We start from the raw sequence: 24290 nt of genomic DNA, 5'->3' as shown, positions 1-24290 counted from the left end.
TTCCTGTTAAAAGGGAGTAAATCCTTCCCACTGTCGCCAAAGTGCTTGCTCATAGGGGGTCATATGATTGTTGGGTTTTTCTCTGTATCTATGAAGCGCCATGATGCAACCTTAGTTGTGATTTGGCGCTATATAAATAAAATTGAATTGAATTGAATTGAATTGAATTGTGTCGGGGAGGGAGGAGCAAATGTGACCTTTGACTAGCCGCTCGAGGCACTTCATGATGACGGATGTCAGTGCAACAAGATTGTAGTCATTCAGACAGGAGACCACTTATTTCTTAGGAATGGGAATGATGGTGGATGTTTTGAGGGACGTGACTGCCTCAGGGAGAGGTTAAAGACTTATATCTCCTGCAACGGTATTTGCTCAAGCAAAGCACTGAAGTCTGCTGAATTATCAGCATTTGTCATCATTTAGCCATGCTTAATAATCAATAGCATGTTCATGGCTACTTCTGACTTTCAGCTGACCAGTTAAATCCAGTCATTTATTCACTAATGCAGCTCGACCATAATGATTCAGAAGAGCTTAGCTCATGGTTTTACTCTGAACTTTTTACATTTTAATGAGCAAAAAACAGAAGTGATGGTTTTTGGTGGATTTGGTTCCTTGGCACATTATGTTAAACTGGTCACTGCTAATCTGGGAGTTAAAATAGATGCAGATCCTAAACTTGAAAGCCAGGTCAGAACTGTTGTAAGAACTAGCTTTTTTCATTTGAGGCAGTTAGCCAAAATAACTTTTTGAGATGGTAATCGATGCCTTTGTTACATCTCAGCTGGATTAATCTAACACACTTTATTGTGTGAGTTTGAAACTCTTCTTAAAACATATTTATTTGCTGAGTTCTTTGGCACTTTTTAAGAGATTATTTCTATTTTTTATAATCCCCTGTTTTTAACATATTTGATGTTATTTTCTGTTTATATATGTACAGCACTTTGTGAACCCTGGTTTTATTTTAAAGTGCTTTATAAATAAAGGTGGTATGGTATGGTGAGACTTCTCTTCATTACTCTGCTGGTACTCATGTATTTATATTTGTCAGTGTGGATTAGGGCTTTCTTCCTTGGAGGCCTTAATGAATCCTAACAGAATTTATTAATATCTTGAGAAGCAGCTAATCGGGCAGCACACTGTGTACAGGATAAGTGGTAAGATAAATTCATGAGTCCATTTAAACCCTGTTTTTTTTTCTTTCCTATTTCTATTTTTATAAAGTAGTTTTTCAGGCTTTTTGAATTTCTTTCAAAGTTTTCTTTGGACATCACCTGGTTGTTTATTCATTTTCAGTCCACTCCTTGATTTGTTTGTTTGTTTCATAAACCGCTTAAGCACTTTATGAAACAAACATTTGTGCTTGAATGATCCTATGAATCATTCAAGCATAAATAATGCCCCTACTGCTTTTTAGTTACTCCACAATGTACCTGTTTACTCTCATGGTCAATTAGTGATGATTAGCTAAGGGTATCCGGCATTCTACTAGGATGGTTCCTAGGTGATATGTTTTGAGCTTGTTCAACTGGTCCGGAAAGACCCAGGACATGCTGACATTATGAGCATATCTGGCTTTGGAATGTCCCCACACAAGAGCCTGAGGAGGTGGTCTGGGAGTGTCTGTGTCAGACTGGATCTAGAGTCGAAAATAGACATTAACAATTTTGGGGATACCATCTGAAAAAAAATCATGTCCATATTTTTCAGTGAAACAAGCATACTGGCAAAGTACAGTACAGATGACTGATAGAGTAAAAGTAAAATTCAAATAGTCAAAATTAAGTACATTTTGTATAATTTATTCAGCCTGAGTGGCAAATAAAGTTCTTACACACATAGTCCAGCTTGAAAAAAATAATTACAATATGAAGAGTAGAAAGCCAGAGAGAGGAGAGGCACAGTAGTGATGCAGGATAGCACTGTCACCTCAAAGGGGCCCGGGTTTGAATCCACCAGCCGCCTGAGACTTTTCTGTGTGGGGTTTGCAAATGCTCTCCCCGTGTCTGCATGAATTCTCTCTGAGTATTCTGGCTTCCTCCCACAGTCCAAAGACATGCATGTTCGGTTACTTAGTGAATTTCAAATAGGCCATGAATGGTTGTCTGTCTCTGTGTGTTAGACTGATGAGGTACAGCCCTGTGACAGGTGGTATAGGCTCCATCCCCCCCTGTGACCCTGAATTGGACAAGTTTAAGAACATGGATGGATGAAAATAAAAGACTTAGAGTTAATAGTTGTTGGGGTTTTTCTTTACTGTTATAGCACCATTGAGCTGTTGGAAACATTGGCTGCAAAGCACAGTGCAATGGCACACTATCCAGTTCTCTTTATACATCCATGGTTCACCACGCCCCCACAGAAAACCACCCTTATGCAATGGTATGTATTTGTTTATACAACTGGAGTAACAACACTACCATGACTATCAAAAACAGGCAACAAAGCCTTAAATCTTGTCTGTTGAATCTATTTGATGAACTGTTTTTCAAAGGTTTATTCGTTTTATTAAAGGCTTGTTCTGCAGGACATAGTATTGTCTTTTTTATTGTTCCTTAAATCACAGAAAACTGACAGATTGTCAGCGGGCATTCAGTGTGCAGCCCGCTTCTATTATTGTTCTTTCACTCTGACTGGCTGTTTTACTGACTGGCTGATGAAGCGGCTGACGCATACACTCACATACACACACACTTTCTCTCCATTGTCTGGATGCCAAGCTTATGTGTAAGCCCCACACTCAGCCTTCTATCACTGTAAATTTAGCAACAGAAGCTTCTCAGCTGCTCCTTTCCAAAACCTGAGCCCTCCTCTTCCATCCATAGTATTTCACCCATCTCCTTCTCCAGGGTCATAGCTGCAGGCCCCCCACACCCTCCCCACCTTCTCCACACATAAACATATATGCTACACACACACCTCGTTCTCATCCCACAGCCAATAAGGGCCTGATGGGCTCAAGTATCACATACTATAACACAAGGACTTATTCTCTGAGCGGAGCCTGCAGTTCCTTACAGACCTTCATCTCCATCGTCTGAGGAGTTTCTCTTCATCTCTGAGGTAAGATGACAAGAGACACTCGAGAGCCTGGATTCACATTTGAAGATGGTTTCTGAGATTTTGTTTGCTCTTTTATATCTGCTTTGGAGGTTTTGGTTTGTTACATTTGCAGAGAAGGAGAAGGAAGTCTCAGGGTCATAAACACCAGATAACAGTTTGTCCTCAAACACTGCAAAGTAGCATTTGGACATAGACATGTTCACTGCATGTGTACTTTATGTGTTGGATGGTTTATAGTCCATATCAAGAGCTGGAGTCCAATTTCTTGGGCTAATTTGATTGGGAAGTTCACTTAAAAAATTTTCTATGTAAGATGAAAGCTGGAAACAAAATGTATGTGCTTTCTAAAGCTGATCATCATTTGCAATGAAGGAGAAATGCATTCAAGAAATCTGACAGCTATACTTAGTACGTTTAAGCAGCTTGTTGTACAAGAAACTGCATACTGTGAAGACGCGAAGGGACTTGATACTCCAACTTTAAGTATCTAATCTATGTTACATTTACAGTCATTCCCAAATAACATACCTGCTGCAATCGAGATGAAGCATGGCTTCAGATGTGAAGTTAGTCCTTCTGAAATGTCTGATATGAATGTAACTCCAGGATAATACTGTGATGGTGGTTTGGAGAGGCTTTCAAATGAGCAATGGACATAAGCCTAGAGCTTATCAGGGGGTCTAACCACAAAGATATGCAGATTCTCTGAGCCTCATAACATCAAGCAGGTATTTATTTTTATTTTCATTGATTCCACTTACAAATTCACACAAATATGTACACATTAAGATTTTTGAAGAGATGCTCACATGTACACCAGTTTAGCATTGTGTTTCAGGTTGTAGATGAGAAGATGCTTATTGTTAGATTTCTGCATTTAATCAAGCATTTTGCCTTGGTAGCTCTTTAATCTTAGATCATTGTCATTATGCCATATCCTTTGTACTCTTAGAAGCACTGCAAACAGGTGTTTCATCTTGGAGACACAGAGGTTTGATCTTCTACCTACCTATCTTCTCTCACCCAGACTGATGTGATGTGTCTATATATTCCTATCAAGTTGGTATTTCAATCTAAATCTGAGTATGATTGGCTCAGGATGCGACTTTCCTCTGCCGTCTCACCTGTTATGTCAGTCTTTCAGTTTCAGCGCCAAGTTTTAGTTTCAGAAAGACTCAGAAAGACTTCTCAGCATTCAGTGTTCTCATACTGAAGAAATGAAGTCGCCATCCACTAAATATACAGAGCGCTGAAATGTAGGTATGTGCTGTATGAATGCTGGACACACAGAGGTGAGACTGCTGTCAGCTGTAAGTCGATCAAAGAGCTCATTTGTCGGAGGTGGCTGGAGATTGGCTGTTTAACTGGAAAGGATCCTCCCGCTGGACGGAGTCGAGGGATTAAAGAAGCTATTTGGACACTGTTCCTCAGCTGATGGGTGGAAATATGATCCAGAGCTAATCCTCTGGGTCCTCTGCAGCTGTGCCCACACTAAGTGTGAAAGAGTCATCCAAAGACACTTTTTATATATCAAATATGATATAGTTGAATATAGACTATGTAGAGAGGTAGCAGTCCTCCAACAGAGCTTATCCTTGTACATTTAACCATGGGGAAGTTGTTTGGAACTCAGCATTGTAAAAGGGACTAAAAGAAGGTTTTCACAGTGGGGTTCATTAGATTTTGTTTGTCATGCTTTTCGAACTCTTAAAGCACATAAACATATTTGTTGAAGACATTTGCTTGAAGTTGTTTAGCCCATTTTTTTAGCATCTGATTTGACTGATTTGTCATACTTTTCATTTTCACTATGATGCACTCACTTTTATTCAATTTGTCCAGCTGCTAAAGGATTTCTGCCTCTGCTCTATCTCTGCAGAGGAGGTGAAGTTAATTTTTTTATGTCCTCACAGATCAGGAGAATAAAATAAATATCTAGCCTGTGGATTTAAGTGGATTGGTTTAAGATGCACATACACCCTTTGCCATTTTAGAGTTTCAGATTGTTATAATGTAAAATCAACTAAGTCGGGTTACTGCTTGTTTTAAAAACAATCCAAAAATGGGGCTTCAAAAGTGAAGTGAAACAGTGATGATTTACTGCTCTCTTTTTAGTGAGCTAATGTGTAGTGTCTAGTATATTGCAGTAGGCTCATGAGGGAGCTGAAGCCTATCCCAGCTGTCATAGGGTGAGAGGTGTCGTACATCCTAGACAGGTCAAAACAAGCCTTTAATGATCTTTAAGCTAAAGATGGCTCATATTACAAGCATCTTCTTCCTCTTTTGGCTACTTCTTTTAGGGGTCGGTACAGTACTGCCTACTTTTCATCCTCTTCTGTCACACCGACACTCTGCATGTGGTCTTAAACTGCATCCATAAATTTTATCTGAGGCGTTCCTCTTTTTGTCCTGCCTTGCAGGAGATTAGAGATCTACTAACCATCAACTTGAGTTGTACCTCTGATGTACGGATTTCTAATCTCTGCTCCTTGCATTTTCACCTTTTTGCCCATCTCGCTCTCTCTCATTCACACACATGTATTCTATCTTGTATCTTTCATTTCTCTTCTCTCCAGACTCTCTTAAACCTGGTCCCAAAAAGGGGCTGAGACCAGAGCTCTGGTGTCACTCCTACCACAAACCTCACTACTCTGTCTCGATCCTCATACATGTCCTGCACAGATACCACTTATTTCAACTCATTTCAAATTCCTCTTTCTCTTTTAATTAATTGACATCCAATGTGTGGTGTATACGCACATTTATATTCCATGTCATGCCTTCGATTTTCACCTTCAAATTTGTGATCTTGTCTGATGCTTTTCTACGGTGGCACATACAAACTCCAAAACGCTTACAAATTCCAAAACACTTAAAAATTCCAAAGCACGTACAATTTCCAAAGCACGTACAAACTCCAAAACACCTACAAAACTCCAAAACACTTACAAACTCCAAAACACATGCGAACTCCAAAATACTTACAAATTCCAAAGCACGTACAAATTCTAAAGCATGTACAAACTCCAAAACACGTGCAAATTCCGAAAACTCCAAAACATAACGGAAGTGCTCCAGGACACTAGAGGCAGTGTTGAGTTTTTCTTACCTAGTGGCTACGCAAGCCAGGAAGTACCAACGACCGGATTTGGTGTGTGGTAGTAACAGGTAAATTTTTTGAATATATATGAGTGTGGTTGTTCTATCCTTGCAGGTGTTTTCTGCCGGTATCCAACTCCATGTGTTTGCAACAAACTTGCCATTTATTTTGCAAATCGAGCTCAGCACTGCCCCTAGCGTCCAAGAGCAGTTCCGTTGTGTTTTGGAGTTTGCATGTGTTTTGGAGTTTGCACGTGCTTCGGAATTTGTACGTGCTTTGCAGTTTGTATGTGCTTCGGAGTTTGCATGTGTTTTGGACTTTGTACGTGCTTTATTTCTAGGGGCCATCGTACTTTTCCTCTCTGCAATGCTTAAACTCGTCTTCTGCTTCATTTCACTTCCTATTTAAACCATAGCAGAAGAGCCCTTTGATTGCTCTTGCCCTTACTTCCCTTCCTTGCACACACAATATATCTAGCTTACTTCTCACCATCATATCAGGCACCTCTCTCCCTTTACCAGCCATAGTCTACGTTTGAAGTCCCTCTCACCTTGCCGCTCCTGCTTTTTCTTCTCTCTTGATGCTTCCAAGCATAACTCCTCCATTTCCTCTTCTTTTGTCTTCAGCCAACAGTAGCAAACTTTCCACTGGCACCCTGTTTCCCAATAGCACCACAGGCGGTCATTGTTTACCTGGAAACCAATTCCAGCATGGAGATCTCATTTTTCATGATCCATGGATTTGATTTGGCCAACATTTTAGGCTGGATACCCTTCCAGATGCAACCCTCTGGCAGCAATTTATCCAGACTTGGGACAGACACTAGGAATACACTGGCTTGGAGTTCCAACACCCTACCCCATGGCTTGGTTGGCTTATATAATAAGTGCTGATGACAATCTTCTGTGTTTGCGGACTGAATTCTCACACATCAACACAAACTTGCAAAGAGGATAACACCTTCCAAACAGCTGAGTAAACAGCCCTGGATTAGGTGTGGAAATGCTACAGTAAGGACAGATACACTATGTGACTGCTTTCTCACCTTATAAGCAGGCACAGGAACAACTGCCACAGATTAGATAGAAGAATTCCAAAAATAGTGAATAACCTCAGTTATTCTCAAACTGAGGCTACGTCCTAATGTATTTCTGTTTGAAAACGCATCCTTTTCTCTCCATTTTGGCCTCCCATCCACACTGAGACGGCGTTTTCACTCATGGAAAACACAACGTTTTGAAAAGGCTCTCAAAACGTTGTGTTTTGAGAGCCTTTTCAAAACGTTGTGAAGGCTCTCAGTGCTTTCGCGTCGCACTGCGGTGCTTTCGCGTCGCAGTGTGGACAGTGAAAACTGAGACTTTATAAAACGATGATGCATGTTAGTCATATGATGCCGTCATGTGACCAATTAAACTAAGATAGCGGAGGGAATTATACAGCAGTTGTTTTGTTTGCTCTCAAATTTGACAGCCCTATTGAAGATTAATATCAGTCTGTACATGCTCCAGATAGCTTTTCTTCAAATTCTTTAACTTTCACTCGCTTTTGCAACTTTGTACTTGCAACTTTGTACAAGGTGGAGCAACAACTCCACCTTGTTGTTAGTCCATTTAACAAACTCGCTGCAACGTTTCAAAGAGCCGGAAAGTAAATAAGCAGCAGACAGAAATAAGGCAGGTCGAATCTTCTTGCGTTTCATGCATGCACAGTACTAGAACCCAAGCATTTTCGGCTGTTTCAATGACGACGCACAACTCTGTGAAAACGACTGAAGACGCTAGTGTGGACGCGGAGCGTTTTCAGATGAAAACGCCGTTTTCAAATCTATCCAGGCTAGTGTGGACAAAGCCTCTATGTCACTGCAAATGCAGAGATGTTTTTCCATAGTTCCTGAATACGAACAAAATTTACCTGGAAAGTAAAATATACATTTTGGCTTGTTTTCTCATGTTCCCATGAATTTAATCCCAGGTTTACTTTGCTGTACTGGCACAATCCCACTGCTGTACCTCACTCTTTGTCTTTCTCCTCAGGTGTAAAGTCTGCTGTCACTATGTCTGACACTGAGGAAGTGTAAGTGCCCACCAATAATGACTCATGCTTCTTCTTTTTTAAACTCACTCTTTATCAAAAAAAAAAAAACATTTTTTGTTTGATATTTGAAAGATGTGTTTTTCATGTTTCAGGGACAATATCGAGGGTAAGTGACAACCACACAGTTTGGTTCATTTTCATCTAGCTAATAAATCATGGAGTCTCTGTTCGTCTGCCGGTGTGTTTGTCTGTTCTTCACTTTACTTAAGTGATCATCTGATCTACTTCAAACTAAGCAGGTGTGCTACCCATGTAAGTGCACTGTTTTGTTTGAAGTCTTTCGGATGAGGTAAAATCTCATTTTAGAGCCTCAATGCTTGATTGTGTACATTCCTCTGTTATATCCATTGGTATACTGTACACATTGAATAAATACATTTTATAGAAAACAGCAAAATATTTCAGTTACAACATTAATAGAATATGCTACTTTTATTTTTCACCTGTCACATATATACTGAACTTGAAAGTGAAAATAGATTTCACAGAGACACTTGCTTTCCTTTTGTCCCAAGCTACACTGGGAATAATGTCATAAGCCTTTATTATATTGCATTTTGCCATTTAAAATACAAATTAAACATTTCCCCTATGACTGATTCTTGATCAAATTCAAATTTAAATGTGATTATGAAATGACACAATGTTGTTTGTTTGTCCCACCATATTTTTTTTTCAATAACTGAAGAAGAGGAAGGTAAAGACAACTGATTGGCCAGACATCACAACCTTTATCCACTGTACTAATTGTTGAGTGTTTGTTTTACCCTTAATTTGAAGTGTTTGATGTTGGCACCAGCCGTGAAATTACTATATACTAACATATGCATAGATGAAATTAGGATTCCAACAGGATTTAGGATCTGCAAAATTAACCTTCCACTTTTTATTCTAGTTATATTAGAAATATTTGGGGTGACAATGCTATTACATCTGAACCTTCTCTCATGTATGTACAGTGTAGAAGAAAAAAAGAAACTCATAATCTGGGAGTACTTGGAATAAAAATACAGCATATTATTGATTTATTAATTTATTTATTCATTCATTAATCCATATTTATTTATCTTTATTTTGTTACTGCAGCATAACTAACATCTAACTCTCAATCAAATACTTCCAAGTTAAGGGTGACTTCTCTGGCGGAGTGAAGTTTTTACTCACATGGAAGAAAAAATGTTTTTTAGCATCCGGCTATCTACATTTTTCTCGACATGTGACTTGTTTACATGGTCATCTGTTAATGTCAGTACCTCCGTCATTGACCTAATTCACACAACAGCTATTTTTTGAACAGCTGATGTAGCAAACTGCTTGGATGAAAACCATAATGCTTAGTTATTCATCCAAATATCACAAGCAAATCGGGTGGTGCTCAAAGGGATATTTAATAATAGGATGTTATGATATCTGTGAAAACCTTTTGGACGGGTTAGTTTCTAGCTAACTAACAAGATAGAGCTAAAAACTAGTTTAGCAATGTTACCTTAACTTAATAAACATTTTATTAAGTTATGCTAACATTATTTTCATTGATCATAGTTTCCCTACAATACATTTGTGAAACATTTTGTAGGCAGTAAACATGTTCCTAGGGTTTATCATGCTCAGGTATATTAGCATGTGTAGACAAGCTTAAATTGTTCCTGAATAAAACTAAAGGGGTGTTATCATTAACACTGATAATGTCATGATAATCTACAGTATTGGAACTATAATGTAAAACAAGTGTAAAACACCAGTTTTTCTTTTTTTTGAAAATGCCATGACAGTGTCTTTTAAAATATTTCAGAAATGTCAGAATAGTAATAATTCATTAATATCTAACATTTTGTCAATATTAGATTGCAAAACATGGTGTTCTAAACATGAGCTCAGTTATCATCTGATAGCCTATAGGTTTTTACATCGATAACCTAAAATGATCTTTGTGAGCCAGAATGTTTGTTCTTCAGTTATACATTCAGTTATACATCAACAGTTCGATATGGCTTCTGTGTGAAAGGTCAACTGACTATTTTTCATCATCATCTGTTTCTCTCTCTCTTTGTTCTCCAGCAGCACTGTTCCTTGTTCGCTCAACTATCCTCTCTGTAACTAAAGTACTCTCTCACTTTTGGTTTCTAATGGCTCTGTCATGTCTATGGTCTTCATTAACGGCCTTTTCCGACATCCTCCCTCTCCCCGGTGGTTTGGTGCATGCTGTGTGCCCGTAGCCCAGGAGGAGGTAGTAGAAGTAGAAGTAGCCCCTGAGGCGGAGGCCCAGGTAGAAGCAGAAGCAGAGGTAGAGCCTGAACCAGAACCAGAGCCAGAGGTGGTGCAGCAGGTGGTTCATGAGGAGGAAGGTATGTGGCATGGGCAGTCCCGTCACCTTTTTTCTGCAGGACATCCAGCACTTTAAACCATAGGACAGTCAGTCCTGTAACCATCCACACACTGCAAATAATATCCTACCTGACAAGTCAAAAGGACAAACACTATGACTAAAGTTTTTGATTTTATATTTGGAAATATTCAGTTCATTTTTATTGACTGAACAATACAGAGCAAACCCCATCAATCAAACAACGCCACTTGGCGACTGTGGGAAAAACTCCCTTTTAATAGGAAGAAACCTCAAACACAACCAGGCCTAGGGAGGAGGGGCCATTTGACATGACCAGATGTGATGGGAGGAAGACAGGATGAAACACATAACAAATAACTAAAACGTCCAAAAAAAAAATCCACTTGTGGATTATTATGCACCAGCTAGATTTTGTGGTATGAATTCTGAATGCTCAGTAAGTTGTTCTTAACTCATTATTTTCAAAGTAAATATGCAGTTTATTTTTACACTGTAACGGTGAAGAAACACCAATCATCCTAAAGTTTTTTTGTTTTTTTACTTTCCATTCACACAGACATTTCAAATTCCTTCAGAACAAACTGATAATATCTCATCTCCAGACTACATATGTGATTTTTACATACTCTGGAGCACTGATCTCAGTTATGTCAAGACAAGACTAACAAACCACACTTCACCTTTAATCAGATGATAAAAGACTCAGGTGCCTTGTTGGGTTCGATATTTTGGCAGTTGACTAATCTAGTTCCACTTTAGCTTCCATTTAGTCCTTTCCACTGGTGTTGCCTTCTCTTCATAACTGCCCTGTTTGAAAATAAGAGGGTCTGAAGATACCTAGATCAAATTAATGGATGTTTTTAATGCAGAACAGGTTTTTAAATCTTTCGAAAACCAGAATTAGCTTACCCAAGTTTATCCATTGTCTAGTTACCCATTGTCAAATTAGCCACAACATAGCTAGTAACAGTATATCTCCTCCAAATGTGAGATGTGTTTGACTCTTTTGTTTTCTTAAATATAACCATATGTATACATTTAAACATGTTTGCAGGGTTTAGACTTAGGTGAAAACACAAAGGGTCAGAATATGTTTTAGTTCTTGGAAGGTTCCCAGGCAGTATCAGCAATTCAAATTTAGGTGTAGTTTACTGGTGCTTTTCTGGTGCTATCCTTAGATTATACGATTTCTTATAATCTAGGTAACATATCACTATGGGATACTGGTCACAGTCATGTACTTTACAAAATGTTATCATTCAAAAACAGAACAACAAAAGTTGCACTGGCATACTGAAAAATCTTGAGTTTATGAATGCTGTCATTTACATATCAATACATTTTCCACTTTAGTCTTTTTCTAGTGACATATGCTAAAGGGCCTTTTGTTGTAGATACCGCTTTTGGGAGTGCACTGCAGAAAACATGTAGATTTTGCTCTCTAAAATGTCTAGTTATAATTGCATCATCATCAGTGTTAGAAGAGACACAGTAAAACCATTTTTCATTGTCCTGGTTAAGCAATATTGCTGTGTGTTTGGAATATGAGCTGTGCATATAAATCTTGAAAGAGAGGACAAGAACATTCACTGCTTTTACATGAATTGGTTTCCCTTGGTCATCTATGGTCTTCTATCCATTTAGTGTCTCATTTTGTTTTTATAACCTTCTCCAGTATTTTGCATTTTGGCAAACTCGTGTCACTCTGTAAGACCAAATCATAAAGGATGATGGGAAATTTTAGCCTGTAAAAGCAATTTGCAATTTCTTTTCCTTTCTTCAGTCCAGCTTTCTTTTTTTCTGTGTGTATATGTGGAGTGAGACCAGCAAATTGCTCTGTAGCATTTACATTGGGGTATTATGGTGCAAAAACATATTGTCAAGCCCTCGAATAAATTTAGAATCTTTCATTACAGAGTCACTGCAGAAGTCCCTTGCTTTGGTGTACTATTGTTAAACTAATGAACTCTTGCTGTACTGCTTCAATTTAATAATTTTTTGTTCAGCTTCATGGCCCAGGCACAGTTGAGTAAAAATAGTATGGCAACTTTCAATTTAACCATTTTCAAGTAGTTGCATCATCCTTCTGGTAATCCATAGATTGAATATGCAACTTTCTTAGTGTCTGCATAACTGACTGCAATCATTCTCAGACAGATTTACAAAGGTTTTCGAATAATAACGATTAATTTCTTTAGTGTTGAAAGCTTTTCTTAAAACTCAGTTAACATGAACATTCGATATCCAAGATTTGATATGGAGTCAGCTGCCTATCAAAATAAAACTTAAAACAACAGGTGCTTGCGACGTTAATCTAGAATGAATGCATGCCATGATATGGGACTTAGGCAGTGGCTGCTGCTGCCTACAGTATGAATATAAACACCCCAATATTGTAAATGTGCTTTATAAGCTGCGCACCATGAAGAGGACAGGAACAGGCTGCCCAGTCCAATCACTAATGGTTTCTGTTCTGCTCTTGCTTTGGATGCTTGCTGCATGCAGAGGCCTATGAAGAAGAAGGTATGTAGAATTGAATTCTTCTCATTGAACCTGTTCTTTGTTTTCCTGTTGGCTGGGGACCTTTCACACATGTATAATTGTTTTTCTGATCTTTCTTGAAGAGAAAGGCAGAATTAATCAATTCGGTTTAGTCTGTGCATCAGGTGACCAATGTGACCTGGAGGAACGGGTTGAAGGATTCATTAATACTGAGTCATGGTTACGGGCTGCACCACTCATCTGTGCTTCTTCTCTTTTTTGCATGATTGTGTCCTGCCAGGGGAGGAGGGAGATCAAGATGGTAGTTTGCATTTCCTGCTGAGTCCATGTTGCTTTGCCTGTTTTTTCCCTCCCCATGTTGTCCGTCTCTATTTTATTTTTTTATAGTAGGTTCCTGCAAGAAAATAAAATGCTAATCACACACATCCCAATCCCAGTTATGTCTTTACCACAAAAAAGATTAACAGTAACAGTTACAAATACAAAGTCCCTCGTTGTGACAAGTGTGCACTGATGTACTGTATGTTCAGTAAATGTAACTATAAAAGGTTTCTATGTGTTGATTTATGACACCGCATACTGATCCTGATTTGCACTTTTTAAATCATATTGTTTTGATTTACACACTAATGCACAAAAAATAACAGAAAAGTAAGGTAACACACTACAGTGGCCTCGTTCCTGTGCACCGATGGGCTTACCAGCAAATGCTACATCAAATCAACATTCTTGTTTCTTAGTTTAGGCCTGTGGAATGTAATATAACCTGTGACGCTCTGTCATACTTTTAAAAATAAATAATGGTGTCATATAAGCAATACAGATTTGATCATATTGTAGATTCTTACTTTTTTTTCCTCTATAAAAACCTCAGAAATATAAGGGGACTGTAAAATATTTTACTACTAATCCTAATTCTTTCTTACATAATCTTACATAATGCATAAATGACAAAAATGTAATTTATTTGTTATTGAATATCTCTTCATGCACAGAGTAATTTTCTAGCCTTTACTCTTAACAGCTACATATGAACTCACTGTGTAAATTTCCCACAATTCATGCTGTGTAATTACATTAGGCTACTTAAATCAGAAGCTAATGCACAGTAATTGGGTCACTGTTAATGGAAAGTATTGGACAATTAAAACTCACTCTTATACAATGATCTACTGGAGGTGTGAAACAACCTGCAGCCTCAGAAATAACTCAGCTTGTCCACTTGGATCTTCTTCCCTAATTAACCAGCACTTTAGACACTACACTCTCTCTACATTTATATGTCTAATATTTCAATCTCTCTCCTGTCCCTGTTGTGTTTTTGTTTTTCTTTCTGTGCCAAAAACCCAGAAGAGAAGCCAAAGTTTAAGTAAGTATGCACTATTGTTTGAACCTGAGGCTTTTGCATAGCTAGCATCTGTACATTTATATACTATAAATTACCTTATTTGTTTATACCTCTCATACTTTATTTTACAGGCCCACTGCTCCGAAGATCCCAGATGGCGAGAAAGTGGATTTTGATGTAAGCTGACTTGTTAAAATGTTAAAATGAAGCCAGAAAAGGATTATACATAAAGCTGAACTTAAGTCCTATAAGAGCTTGTCTCACTTCAAAACTAAAAACCAGACCTCAACACTTTTGATCATTGTACAAAAAGAAGAATCCATTTTAAAGAACCAGGTTTGTTTTTTCTAAAGTAAAAGTCAGTTTAATAGCTCAAGTAGAGTTTTATTTTTTTAATATAAACAAAAATTATAATTACTCAGGTTTGAGTCCATATTTTTTCCCATGGGCCTTGCTCCACCTGCAGTGACTCTGTGTGTGACCAATGGGCCATCCCCCACATTTTGAGTAGATGTACTGGTTCTTATATCGCGCTTTTCTACTCTATTTAAGCGCTTCATACAACATGTCTCATTCACTTATTCATACCCCTTCACTCACTGTTTTCCTTTTTTTCTTTTCTATCTAACCTCATAGCGCGTGCTCAATATCTGATGAATGTATTAGATGCAGACTGGAGCAGCCAGCAATTGGCCAGCAACCTTCCAATTATTACACAGTGTAATCTGCCATGTATATAATTTGAATTTATAAGGGTCTGTTGCTACTAACTTACGGTTCCCTAATAGTGTTGGGCTAGCAATCAGCTGTGTCATGTATGATCACAGCTAGTACATGTTTATGAAGGCAGCCTCATGCCGTTCTTGTCTTACAGGATATCCAAAAGAAACGTCAAAACAAAGATCTTGTAGAGCTGCAGTCACTGATCGATGCTCACTTTGAGTGCAGGAAGAAGGAAGAAGAGGAACTCATAGCTCTCAAGGAGAGAATTGTGAGATTGCATCCCAATTATTTATTACAGAATGAACCCAGAATATGTAATGGTATTTTTCTGTCAATAAGCATTGCAGGACCATCAAGTATCTTGATTTGTGTTTTCAGGAGAAGCGTCGTGCTGAGCGAGCTGAGCAGCAGAGGATTCGCGCTGAGCAAGATAAAGAGCGGCAGGCCAGGCGGGAGGTATGCATAAAACTGTCTCTTTTTGATCTGGTGTGAATCAGAACAAAATACAAATCTCTTTTAACAGTTTGGTCACTCTCTCAAGTAATTAATGATTCCAGTAGTTTGGTTAATCTTCAGCAGCAGGCAAGGATACAGATGAAAAAAAGAGTAGTGACACACTGATTGCTACTTATTCAGATTTTCAAATATGCTGCATATTTCACTGCAGCCGTAATTTCATTCAGGAATTTCAAAAATCCTTTGGACAAACTCAGTATAAACAGAAAAGCTGTAATAATCAAATTTTAAAATTCATTCTGCAGGCTGAGCGGATGAGAAAGGAGGAGGCCGACGCTCAGAGAAAGGCTGATGATGATGCCAAGAAGAAGATAGCACTGACAAACATGGGATCGGGCTTAAGCAGCCACCTGCAGAGGGTACCATGTGTTTCACTTATTAAGTTTCAGATCTTTGCTACAGCTTCACACAAAGCAGCCAGCTAAATAATTGTGCAGACTTACAGTTTTAATTGTGTGTGATGTTTCTCTAGATTGAACAGAGAAGAGGCAAGAAGCAGACTGAAAGAGAAAAGAAGAAGAAGGTTCTTGCAGAGAGATGCAAACCCCTGAAAGTCGATAATCTCAGTGATGACAAGCTGAGGTAACAAAAAGGGGAACAAATGAAGGAAACCCACAGAAGATATTTGATTTCATTTTCACTGTTCTTTTCAATTCAATTCAATTTCTTTGATATAGCTCCACATCACAACAACAGTAGATCCTACAATAATTTGTTCTTTTAAAATGTATTAGCAACAGATAGATTGGAACAGCAGCTGACTCAACATGAAGAAGATGAATGTGAGGCGACCGTGGCTCAGGGGGGTTGGGAAGCGCATCTGTAACCGGAAGGTCGCCGGTTCGTTCCCCGGCCTCTCTGTCCTGGTTGTTGTGTCCTTGGGCAAGACACTTTACCCTACTGGTGATGGCCTCGCTTCTGTCAGTCTGCTCCAGGGCAGCTGTGGCTACAACCGTAGCTTGCCTCCACCAGTGTGTGAATGAATAGTGGCATTGTAAAGCGCTTTGGGTGCCATGAAAAGCGCTATATAAATCCAATCCATTATTATTATGAATGATTACCATGAAATATTTCACAGATTACAACTAACTGAGCTCTTTATATGCTATATAACAAGTGCACATTTTGAGTAAAGATTTATATTCAAAAATTAAGGCAAATTTCTTACAATTCTCATGTTTTCTTGACTTTCAGAGAAGTTTTATAAAAACAGTATCGTATCTTTACAATCATACATACAATGCAATCAGGCACTGTTAAAAGCAATAACTTGTCAAAAGATTATCTTAGAATTCTCCCAGAAACTCAACCCAAAATGGTAAATGAACATGGTTCTAAAAATAGTCACTGCCTTGCTGTGACACACACAAAGTCAAGCTCAGCCAAAACTCAATCAGATTACCTGATCACAGTGCCCACCCACAGCAGCTTCTGGACATCCAAATCTCATGCAGGCAGTGCTCTAGACTAACTTTTTGCCACGGTTGCACTGGTGTGCCTAACTTCTTTTCTTAGGCATATCAGCTCAAAAGTTAGGCGCACCCAAATTTTTCATCCACTACATCCACTTCTGTCGGGCCAAGGGTACTCACTAGGGCTGGGTATCATCACTGATTTCTATAATCCATTCAATTCCAATTCACAAGGTCCCAATTAGATTCGAATCAATTTTGCTTCAGACAGTCAGAAATATTATAATTCTGGTCATTTATCAGTACTGATACATGTGAGACTTCATCAGAATTGTGAACATCACAGCAGATGCCTTTGTGTCAAAGTAACTGACACAGAACATAAAACACAGAAAAACAGACTTTTTTTTTTTTTAATGAACAGTTGGTCACACCAGTGTGACCTAAGACTTATTTTAGTCGCACCATTGAAAAATGTGGTCGCATTTGCAACCAAATTGGTCGCACTATAGAGCCCTGCATACAGGCCTTGCTATTTAGGCTTTTCTAGTCTGCCCACAGTTGTTTAGCACTGCAAGCAACTTTGCAACCCACTTCCATCCCACTTCCCCTTTTCCTTATGTGTCTTTTTATGTCATCGTTCAGTTGAGTCCCCCTGCTGTTCTCGCAGCCTCTTACTGAGGATGCAGTATTTGAATGTTTAAAATGCTTGAAAAAAACAAACAAAAGAAGATGGATTCAATTTTTTTTTTAATTCAGAATCGTTTTTCTTTACCATTGTGTCAAAAATAGAGCAGCTTGTGGTGAATTTTCACGTGGCACTTCTTTAGTATTGACAAAAAAGCTAAGTGAAAAATTCTTACTCTGTTTGGTAAAGATGAAAACTGCTTTTTTTTATTGCTTTAGCCATAAGACTGAATCCTTGGTTTGTGTTTGCTAGGGAAAAGGCAAAAGAGCTGTGGGAATGGCTGCACAACCTCGAGGCAATAAAATACGACCACTGTGAGAAGCTTAAGAGGCAAAGATATGAGGTTGGTAAAGAAATATATGTATTGGTTGCCAAATGTCCTGGTTTGTCTTTTTCACCTGAAGGTAGGGTCAGATATTTTCACATCCGATTAATACCTTTTTTGAGATCATTCTCATCATTTCCTGTCTGGTGCTACCACAACAACAACAAGTAGCATTTCAGTGTTCAAACATACAGGTTTTCTAAGTATCTAATGATGATGTCTTTCAGGTTGTTTCTCTCAGGAACCGTATTGATGAACTGCAGAAACAGTAAGTTATGAACATAAACAGACCACATCAGGCAGCAAAACTAAATACTACTAAATTCCCTCTTCTTAGGAGAGTGATTGAGACATACAAGGACAGAAATCTGTTTTTGTAGTAATGTTGCACTGATTTGACCTTTTCCTGACTCAATCTATTAAAAACACTCACAAAGTAGTTCATTTCATTTTATGCTAAATAAAGTACGTTTATTATTTTGTCCTCTCAAAGGACATGGAGCTTTCTTAATTGACAAAAGAATACGTTTCTGCCTGTGCACCATGTGTTTGCAGATTTAACTAATATAGCAAGCCAGGCGCTTTCTCTATATTTTGCTTTATTATGCTTCGTCCTTGTTCGTTTTGCAACATCATTTGGTTTTGTCTGTAGATTTAAAGTCTGCAGCATCTGTAAGGACATTTATAGGATATACTTCATCCCATAGACTTTTCTACATCCATGCAACCATATGCCTTCTGGTTACTTTTTGAAAGTAGTCATAAAACATGTTTTAGCAACAGAGGGCGCTGTTGACTTAAAGCTTTTCAGTCGTGTTAAGCATGTTTAATTCATGGGCAGAAGCCGCACAACAGTTTTAGATCCCAACAAACTGTTTGAATTACAAAGAAATGAAATTTTATTGTGATTTTTTCTAACCCTCTGCATATTATAAATTCAATTTAGTGCAAGACGACTGTTGTTCATGGTGTGTTTTTGAATTTGAAATTTCAATTCAATTAAGTTTCACAAAATTTTTCAGTCACAAAAAGAGTCACCTCAAGGCACTTTATTTATAAGGTAAATACTGTACAGTAATACCTTTTATTTTTAGAATATACTCTTACCTCTTCACACTAAAAGAAAGGGGGAAAACATGGAGTACAATAAAAGGTTATCAGGAAATGGTTTTACTTGTCTGAAACATTTAGCAAATAGGGCTGTATGTAGCCCTTGAATAAACCTCTGCTTATAAAATAGTCTTTGTTCAGGTATTCATACAGTAACTTCACATTAGCATGATGTGTGTGAAATTCATAAAGGCCTACTGAACAGATCTGATTCTTGGGGATTTTTTTGTACTTTGCACCTTGCAGCAGCAAGAAGGGAGCCGCATCACGCCGCAGGAAGTGAGCAGCCCCTCGGTGCCAGTCAGCCTGAGCAGGAGGCATCTTCAGTCGACCACAGCAGTAGCTCCAGTCGCCCACCCGATGACATCCACAGCAACAACAACAAAGCTAGTGCCTGTGTTTACCTTAGTGAGATAGTTTCACAAGGATTTTAGCTCAAGTAATGAAATAAACAATAAAAATTATGCTTTGTTTGTATAAAGAACATGTGGCACTTTAAACAATCATCTGTGTGAATGCATTCATTTCTCCTCTCAGTTTGTCTGTTAGAATAGAGAAAAGAAAGAAAAGAATAGATGAACCTTGTGCAAGTTCAGCATGAAAAACAAGAAAAACTTTTGAAAAACCTTTTGTAATTTTCACATCATATTACTTTTTTCAGCTTTAGGCCAAATTGTTGTTTTTACAAGCAGACTTTAAAAGAAACTTCAGAGACACTGCAAATATCAACATCTTTGTGCTATCAACAGATGAAATGAGTGATGACTGTATGTAAAATAAGGAAAGTCACTCATAGAAACACAAAAGTAGAATTCAGCTCTACAGAAGATTGTCTTTGATCTTTTGGTTTACCTAACAGTGATGTTTTTAAAACGTGAAGATGATTTTAGAGTGAAACCAAAAGTATCCACACAAGTTACACCACCTGTTCAGCACAATTGGAGACCAAAACTAGAAGTAAAAGACAGCTTTAGGCTCTTTTTGTCAGTTGGACTCCGAATGAATAATACTCATGATCTTTGACTGTTGCATTGACTTAAAAGGTGACCATATATCAATGGTGTGTCCCCAAAAATCCAGATGTTGGCAGCTGTCTCTTATTGAAAATGAAGAGTAAAATATAAGGGAAGATGAAAGCTATGGGGTGATCATATTTAAATAAAGGAATCAGAATATAAATATGTCTTTATTTACATTTCAGTAATACATAAATAATATAGAAACATACTGTGTTACGCAACTATTTTAGCAACCATTTGAAAGTACTATATGGTATTATATGAACAGTCAACTGCAGGTGCACCAAATGGTCCTCAGTTATCATCAGCATGTATAAATATCCAACTGTCGTCTCTTTTATAGCAGTGCTTTGATTTATCAGCCACTCTGCAGTTTTCGGTTCATCCAGGAGGCTAAAAACTGATGACGCTAGACTCAAACTTAATTTGTCATCCACCAGAAAAGTCTTCAACCACAGGAAAAAATACTTTATCTAATTCAGTGAGACGCTAGCTTAAGAAAAAAAATGTCTTCTATAAGTCCCTAATCTGAAGACTTAAAAAAACCCCAAAAAAACCCAGGAATATTACACTGTTGTTTGTTTTTTTTCTTCATGCCACCTGTGCTCTCCTCCTCCTCCTGGAGGTAGATGTTTTTTGATGAAAATGAGTCCCTACGCCATCAGCTTTAGACGGATTCACAAATGTTGCTGGACTCGGCAGACAGACTGGAGATAGCAGTGCCGGTGTGAGGTGATCCAGGGCCTTGGGGGACCACGCTGTCCCCAGGGGGGGCTGCAGTCTGATCTGTGCTGATCCTCTCTACAATGCTGGACAAACAGTCCAAACTGGAAATGAGTGATGTTTTACTGCTGCTGCTGCTGCTGCTGCAATCTTTAGAAAAGAAACAGGAGAAATCAGTTTTGGTTTACTTGCTTTTGTTGGTTGAATTAAAAGACCAGCTTAAAAAAAACCTAGTGCATTAAAAGAGTTAGTAGCCGGCACTAAGAGAACTACTGATTGTATCAAAAGAGTAAATGGTCAACTCCTGCATAATTCTCCTTTGAACCACATGATGGTGCAGCAAATCAGTGTAGTGTCCAAACTACCCTGTGTTCATTTTTCATGCTAGTGTTCAAGCTTAATAATTATGCATAATTCTAATTTTTATCATACTAGCATAAATGTTTTAGCAGCTGAAACAGTACACTATGCATTAAAAGAAAAAATATATATATATTAAAAAAAGAGAAATATCGGTTTTGTCATCTGTCAAGATAGCAAGAACTTAGAACAATGTGATGTTCAATCAGTAACTTCACCAAAGCTCTGGTAAAATGTCAGCTTTTGGTGAAAGTTTTCATAAAGTTTTAAAGAGAGTTTATAAAACTACACTTGTGATGTCATTACACGGTAGATTTAGTAGAAAAGAGTGAAGACTGACTGATGGGTTAGCTCACTAACCCTGGACTCAGTATATCAAAATGGTAATAGGATTAAATCTGCCCTAAAACCATTTACTGTGTGTCTCCTCCCGGCTTTCCTGTCTTCTCTCCATTGTCCTTTCTTTTTAAAGGCCAACAAACCCCCATAAAATATATTTAAAAAGAGTAAAAGATGATTTTTTACTTTAAAACAGAGAAGAAAAAAAGAGAGGCCATTTTAAACAATGATTATGTTTTGTTAAATATTAAAATGTTAATATTCTCGAAGACTGTAAAGGATTGGTCAAATTAAAAAGAGAGCAAACACACAGTTGGAAAATTGCAAACTGATAGCAGTTTTATAAGAAGACAATACTGACAAACTCACCCTCTGCTCTCTGGCTGCAGTACGAAGCGTCACTGTTTTCACTTCTGGCTGAACTCGGTGAGATAAAATCCACCTGAAAACAAGGATCAGACCATGTCACAATCAACCACAAACATTTACAAAAACTGATGGTTTTCTTGATATTTCAGCCTGACTAATTAATGCTGTCTCTGATTGTTTTATTTTATTACAGTAATCAAATCTGAGTCCTGTTTATAGCTAAATTTAGGCACTAAACTGAAATTTGAAACAGCTCATCTACAGTAAACACATAGTACAAGAAATGCATTTGAAACAGCCGTCTCACGCATATTTAAAACTGTGACAAATTAATAACTGCAAAACATTTCAGATGCATTTGAGTCCATTTTGCATTTTGAGTCCATTAAAAAAATTCTTCACTGTTGCCAACAATAAATATCCTCAACAGATTCTTTACATTTAACGAGGCAGCATATAAAGTGCTCAGCTGTTCACGGACTCACCGAGCCATCAGAGCAGTTGGAGTGGGGGCAGGAGGTTCCTGAGTCACTCCCATAGTGTTCGAGCTGCGGGTAGAAGCTATCATCCTGGCTGTTTCTGAGCAGCGCCTGTAGGGACTCAATGTAGTTGATTGCATTGCGGAGGATCTCCACCTTGGGCAGTCTCTGGTTTGGATTGGAAGCTGTGCAGCGTTTCAGTGTCTCGAATGCATCGTTGACTTTACTGAGTCGTCGCCTCTCACGCATGGTCGCCGCTTTCCTCCGGTCTGCATGGGTTGTCTTCCTCTTGCAGGCCTTGCAGGCCCACAGCAGGCAGTGACCTGCCTGGTGGAGGCCCCCAGGGGCCCTCACATGCTGGTCCTTTTCTTCTGTGATGGGGATGTGGTGCTGAAGATGGTCCTCTGACTTCAAAAAGTTGGCATGCATCAACCGGGTGTCAAGTTCATCAAAAAAGTTTAGGTCACTGGTGCTGAAGCAGGGGTCATAGAGGTCATCTGCTGAAGAGAGAACGAAGGGAAAGTCTGACAGATCCATCGGACTCCCTCCGAAAAATCAAAGGTGAGGAGGATGAAAAGGTTTCTTAAAAACTCCTTGTGATAACAGGAAAAACACAATAAAAGTCTCCTTAATTAAAAAGCCATAACATGAAAGGTGTGAAAAAAAGAAGCTGCTCGTTGTCAGTCAGCTGGCCTTTCAAAAGCAAATTAAAAGTGACTCTGTGGAGCTGAGAGTGTGTTTAAAGGGATAGTCTGTGGAACTTCACCTCCCTTAGCTTAGTTTGTTTTTATAAAGGAGGCAGTGTGGAGGCGGGGCATGTTGCGTAAGGGACCAATGGTGTGAGGGGTGTGTCTGTTTGAGAGTGTGTGTGAATGAATGAGTAATGTGAGGTCACTGAGGTGAAACTCAGCAACAATAAGGAAGCAATAAAAAAGCAATCGTGTCCATCTTTACAAATTTGTTCTGAATACATGTCATGTTCCTAGTTAAGTGATCAAACACATGTGTGAATGGCCATTCAATAGCATCATTACACCTCTTCCTAAGAACCTTAGTTTGTTTCTGATACCATATCATGCTGTGTATGATACATTTTTATTGTATATTTGTTGCAACTTTTTGTTAAAAACAATGTTAATTTTAGAAGAAAAAAAAATAGTTTTGTCCATAACATTTTGAAATTATGGCAAGTTTTGATCATGTTGATGAGATAGAGGTCTCAGAAACTCATGTATCAAATATGATACAAAGGGCATTATAGGGTTAAAATTACCAGTATATTGTGAAATATATCCAAAGGAGAGCTTAATTATTATTAATTTGCAACTTCTACAGTTATCTGACAATTTATGAAAGCTTGACACCGACCCTATTTCTGCTTTAAGATCCCAATGATTTTCCAATCACACCCACGTAAAGGTGTGATAATATGTTCTTTTTCATTCTTAAACATGTTTGTTCAAAGGTGAAGATCCATGCCACAGTAAATCAGAGAGAATTCCTTTCAGAAACAGTGCTATAACATTCAGCTTAATGTTCAAAACAATAACCTACACAAGACATTTCTTGTGTAGGTTATTGAAAAAGATTTTCTGCAATAAACAAGCACATAGAATACATAGAATAGAGTCGTAATGAAGTTACACTAGACAAGCACAGTGATTTACTGCGGTGTCCTAACAGTCCTGCTGAGCAGGTCAACGTGTCACACAGCCATCAGGGCTCAGATCTAAGAAAGAAATGGCTCCCTCTCTTCCCTGTGTGTGTGTG

At 38.3% G+C, this 24290-nt stretch overlaps 2 protein-coding genes across 6 annotated transcripts; one reads left to right on the top strand and one right to left on the bottom strand.

Annotated features, from left to right (window-relative positions):
• The first annotated feature begins 2880 nt into the window (after positions 1-2880).
• On the top strand, positions 2881-19735 carry LOC102212495 (troponin T, fast skeletal muscle isoforms-like). Of its 5 annotated transcripts, XM_005751430.2 has the most exons (16): positions 2881-3066; positions 8200-8239; positions 8353-8366; positions 8949-8957; positions 10477-10605; positions 13113-13130; positions 13390-13410; positions 14460-14478; positions 14589-14634; positions 15332-15448; positions 15559-15636; positions 15942-16055; positions 16169-16278; positions 18049-18139; positions 18349-18389; positions 19478-19735. In XM_005751430.2, exons 2-16 carry the CDS (start codon positions 8220-8222, stop codon positions 19512-19514), a joined length of 864 nt encoding a protein of 287 aa, XP_005751487.1. In that variant the 5' UTR covers positions 2881-3066; positions 8200-8219; the 3' UTR covers positions 19515-19735. The 5 variants fall into 5 exon arrangements, with proteins under 5 accessions (XP_005751487.1, XP_013770935.1, XP_005751488.1 ...); XM_013915481.1 differs by lacking the exon at positions 13113-13130; XM_005751431.2 differs by lacking the exon at positions 13390-13410.
• Positions 19736-20852: 1117 nt separating this feature from the next.
• On the bottom strand, positions 20853-23270 carry LOC102212974 (myoblast determination protein 1 homolog). The gene is made up of 3 exons (XM_005751432.2): positions 22527-23270; positions 22042-22114; positions 20853-21123 (listed from the first exon to the last, which is right to left on the bottom strand). The coding sequence occupies exons 1-3, from the start codon at positions 23055-23057 to the stop codon at positions 20918-20920; spliced, it is 810 nt and encodes a 269-aa protein (XP_005751489.1). The 5' UTR covers positions 23058-23270; the 3' UTR covers positions 20853-20917.
• Between the last annotated feature and the right edge of the window lie 1020 nt (positions 23271-24290).

Source organism: Pundamilia nyererei, unplaced genomic scaffold (genome assembly GCF_000239375.1).
Source record: "Pundamilia nyererei isolate P.nyererei 1_Seehausen unplaced genomic scaffold, PunNye1.0 scaffold00310, whole genome shotgun sequence".
NCBI lineage: Eukaryota > Metazoa > Chordata > Actinopteri > Cichliformes > Cichlidae > Pundamilia > Pundamilia nyererei.
This window is presented reverse-complemented; position numbering and strand designations above follow the sequence as displayed.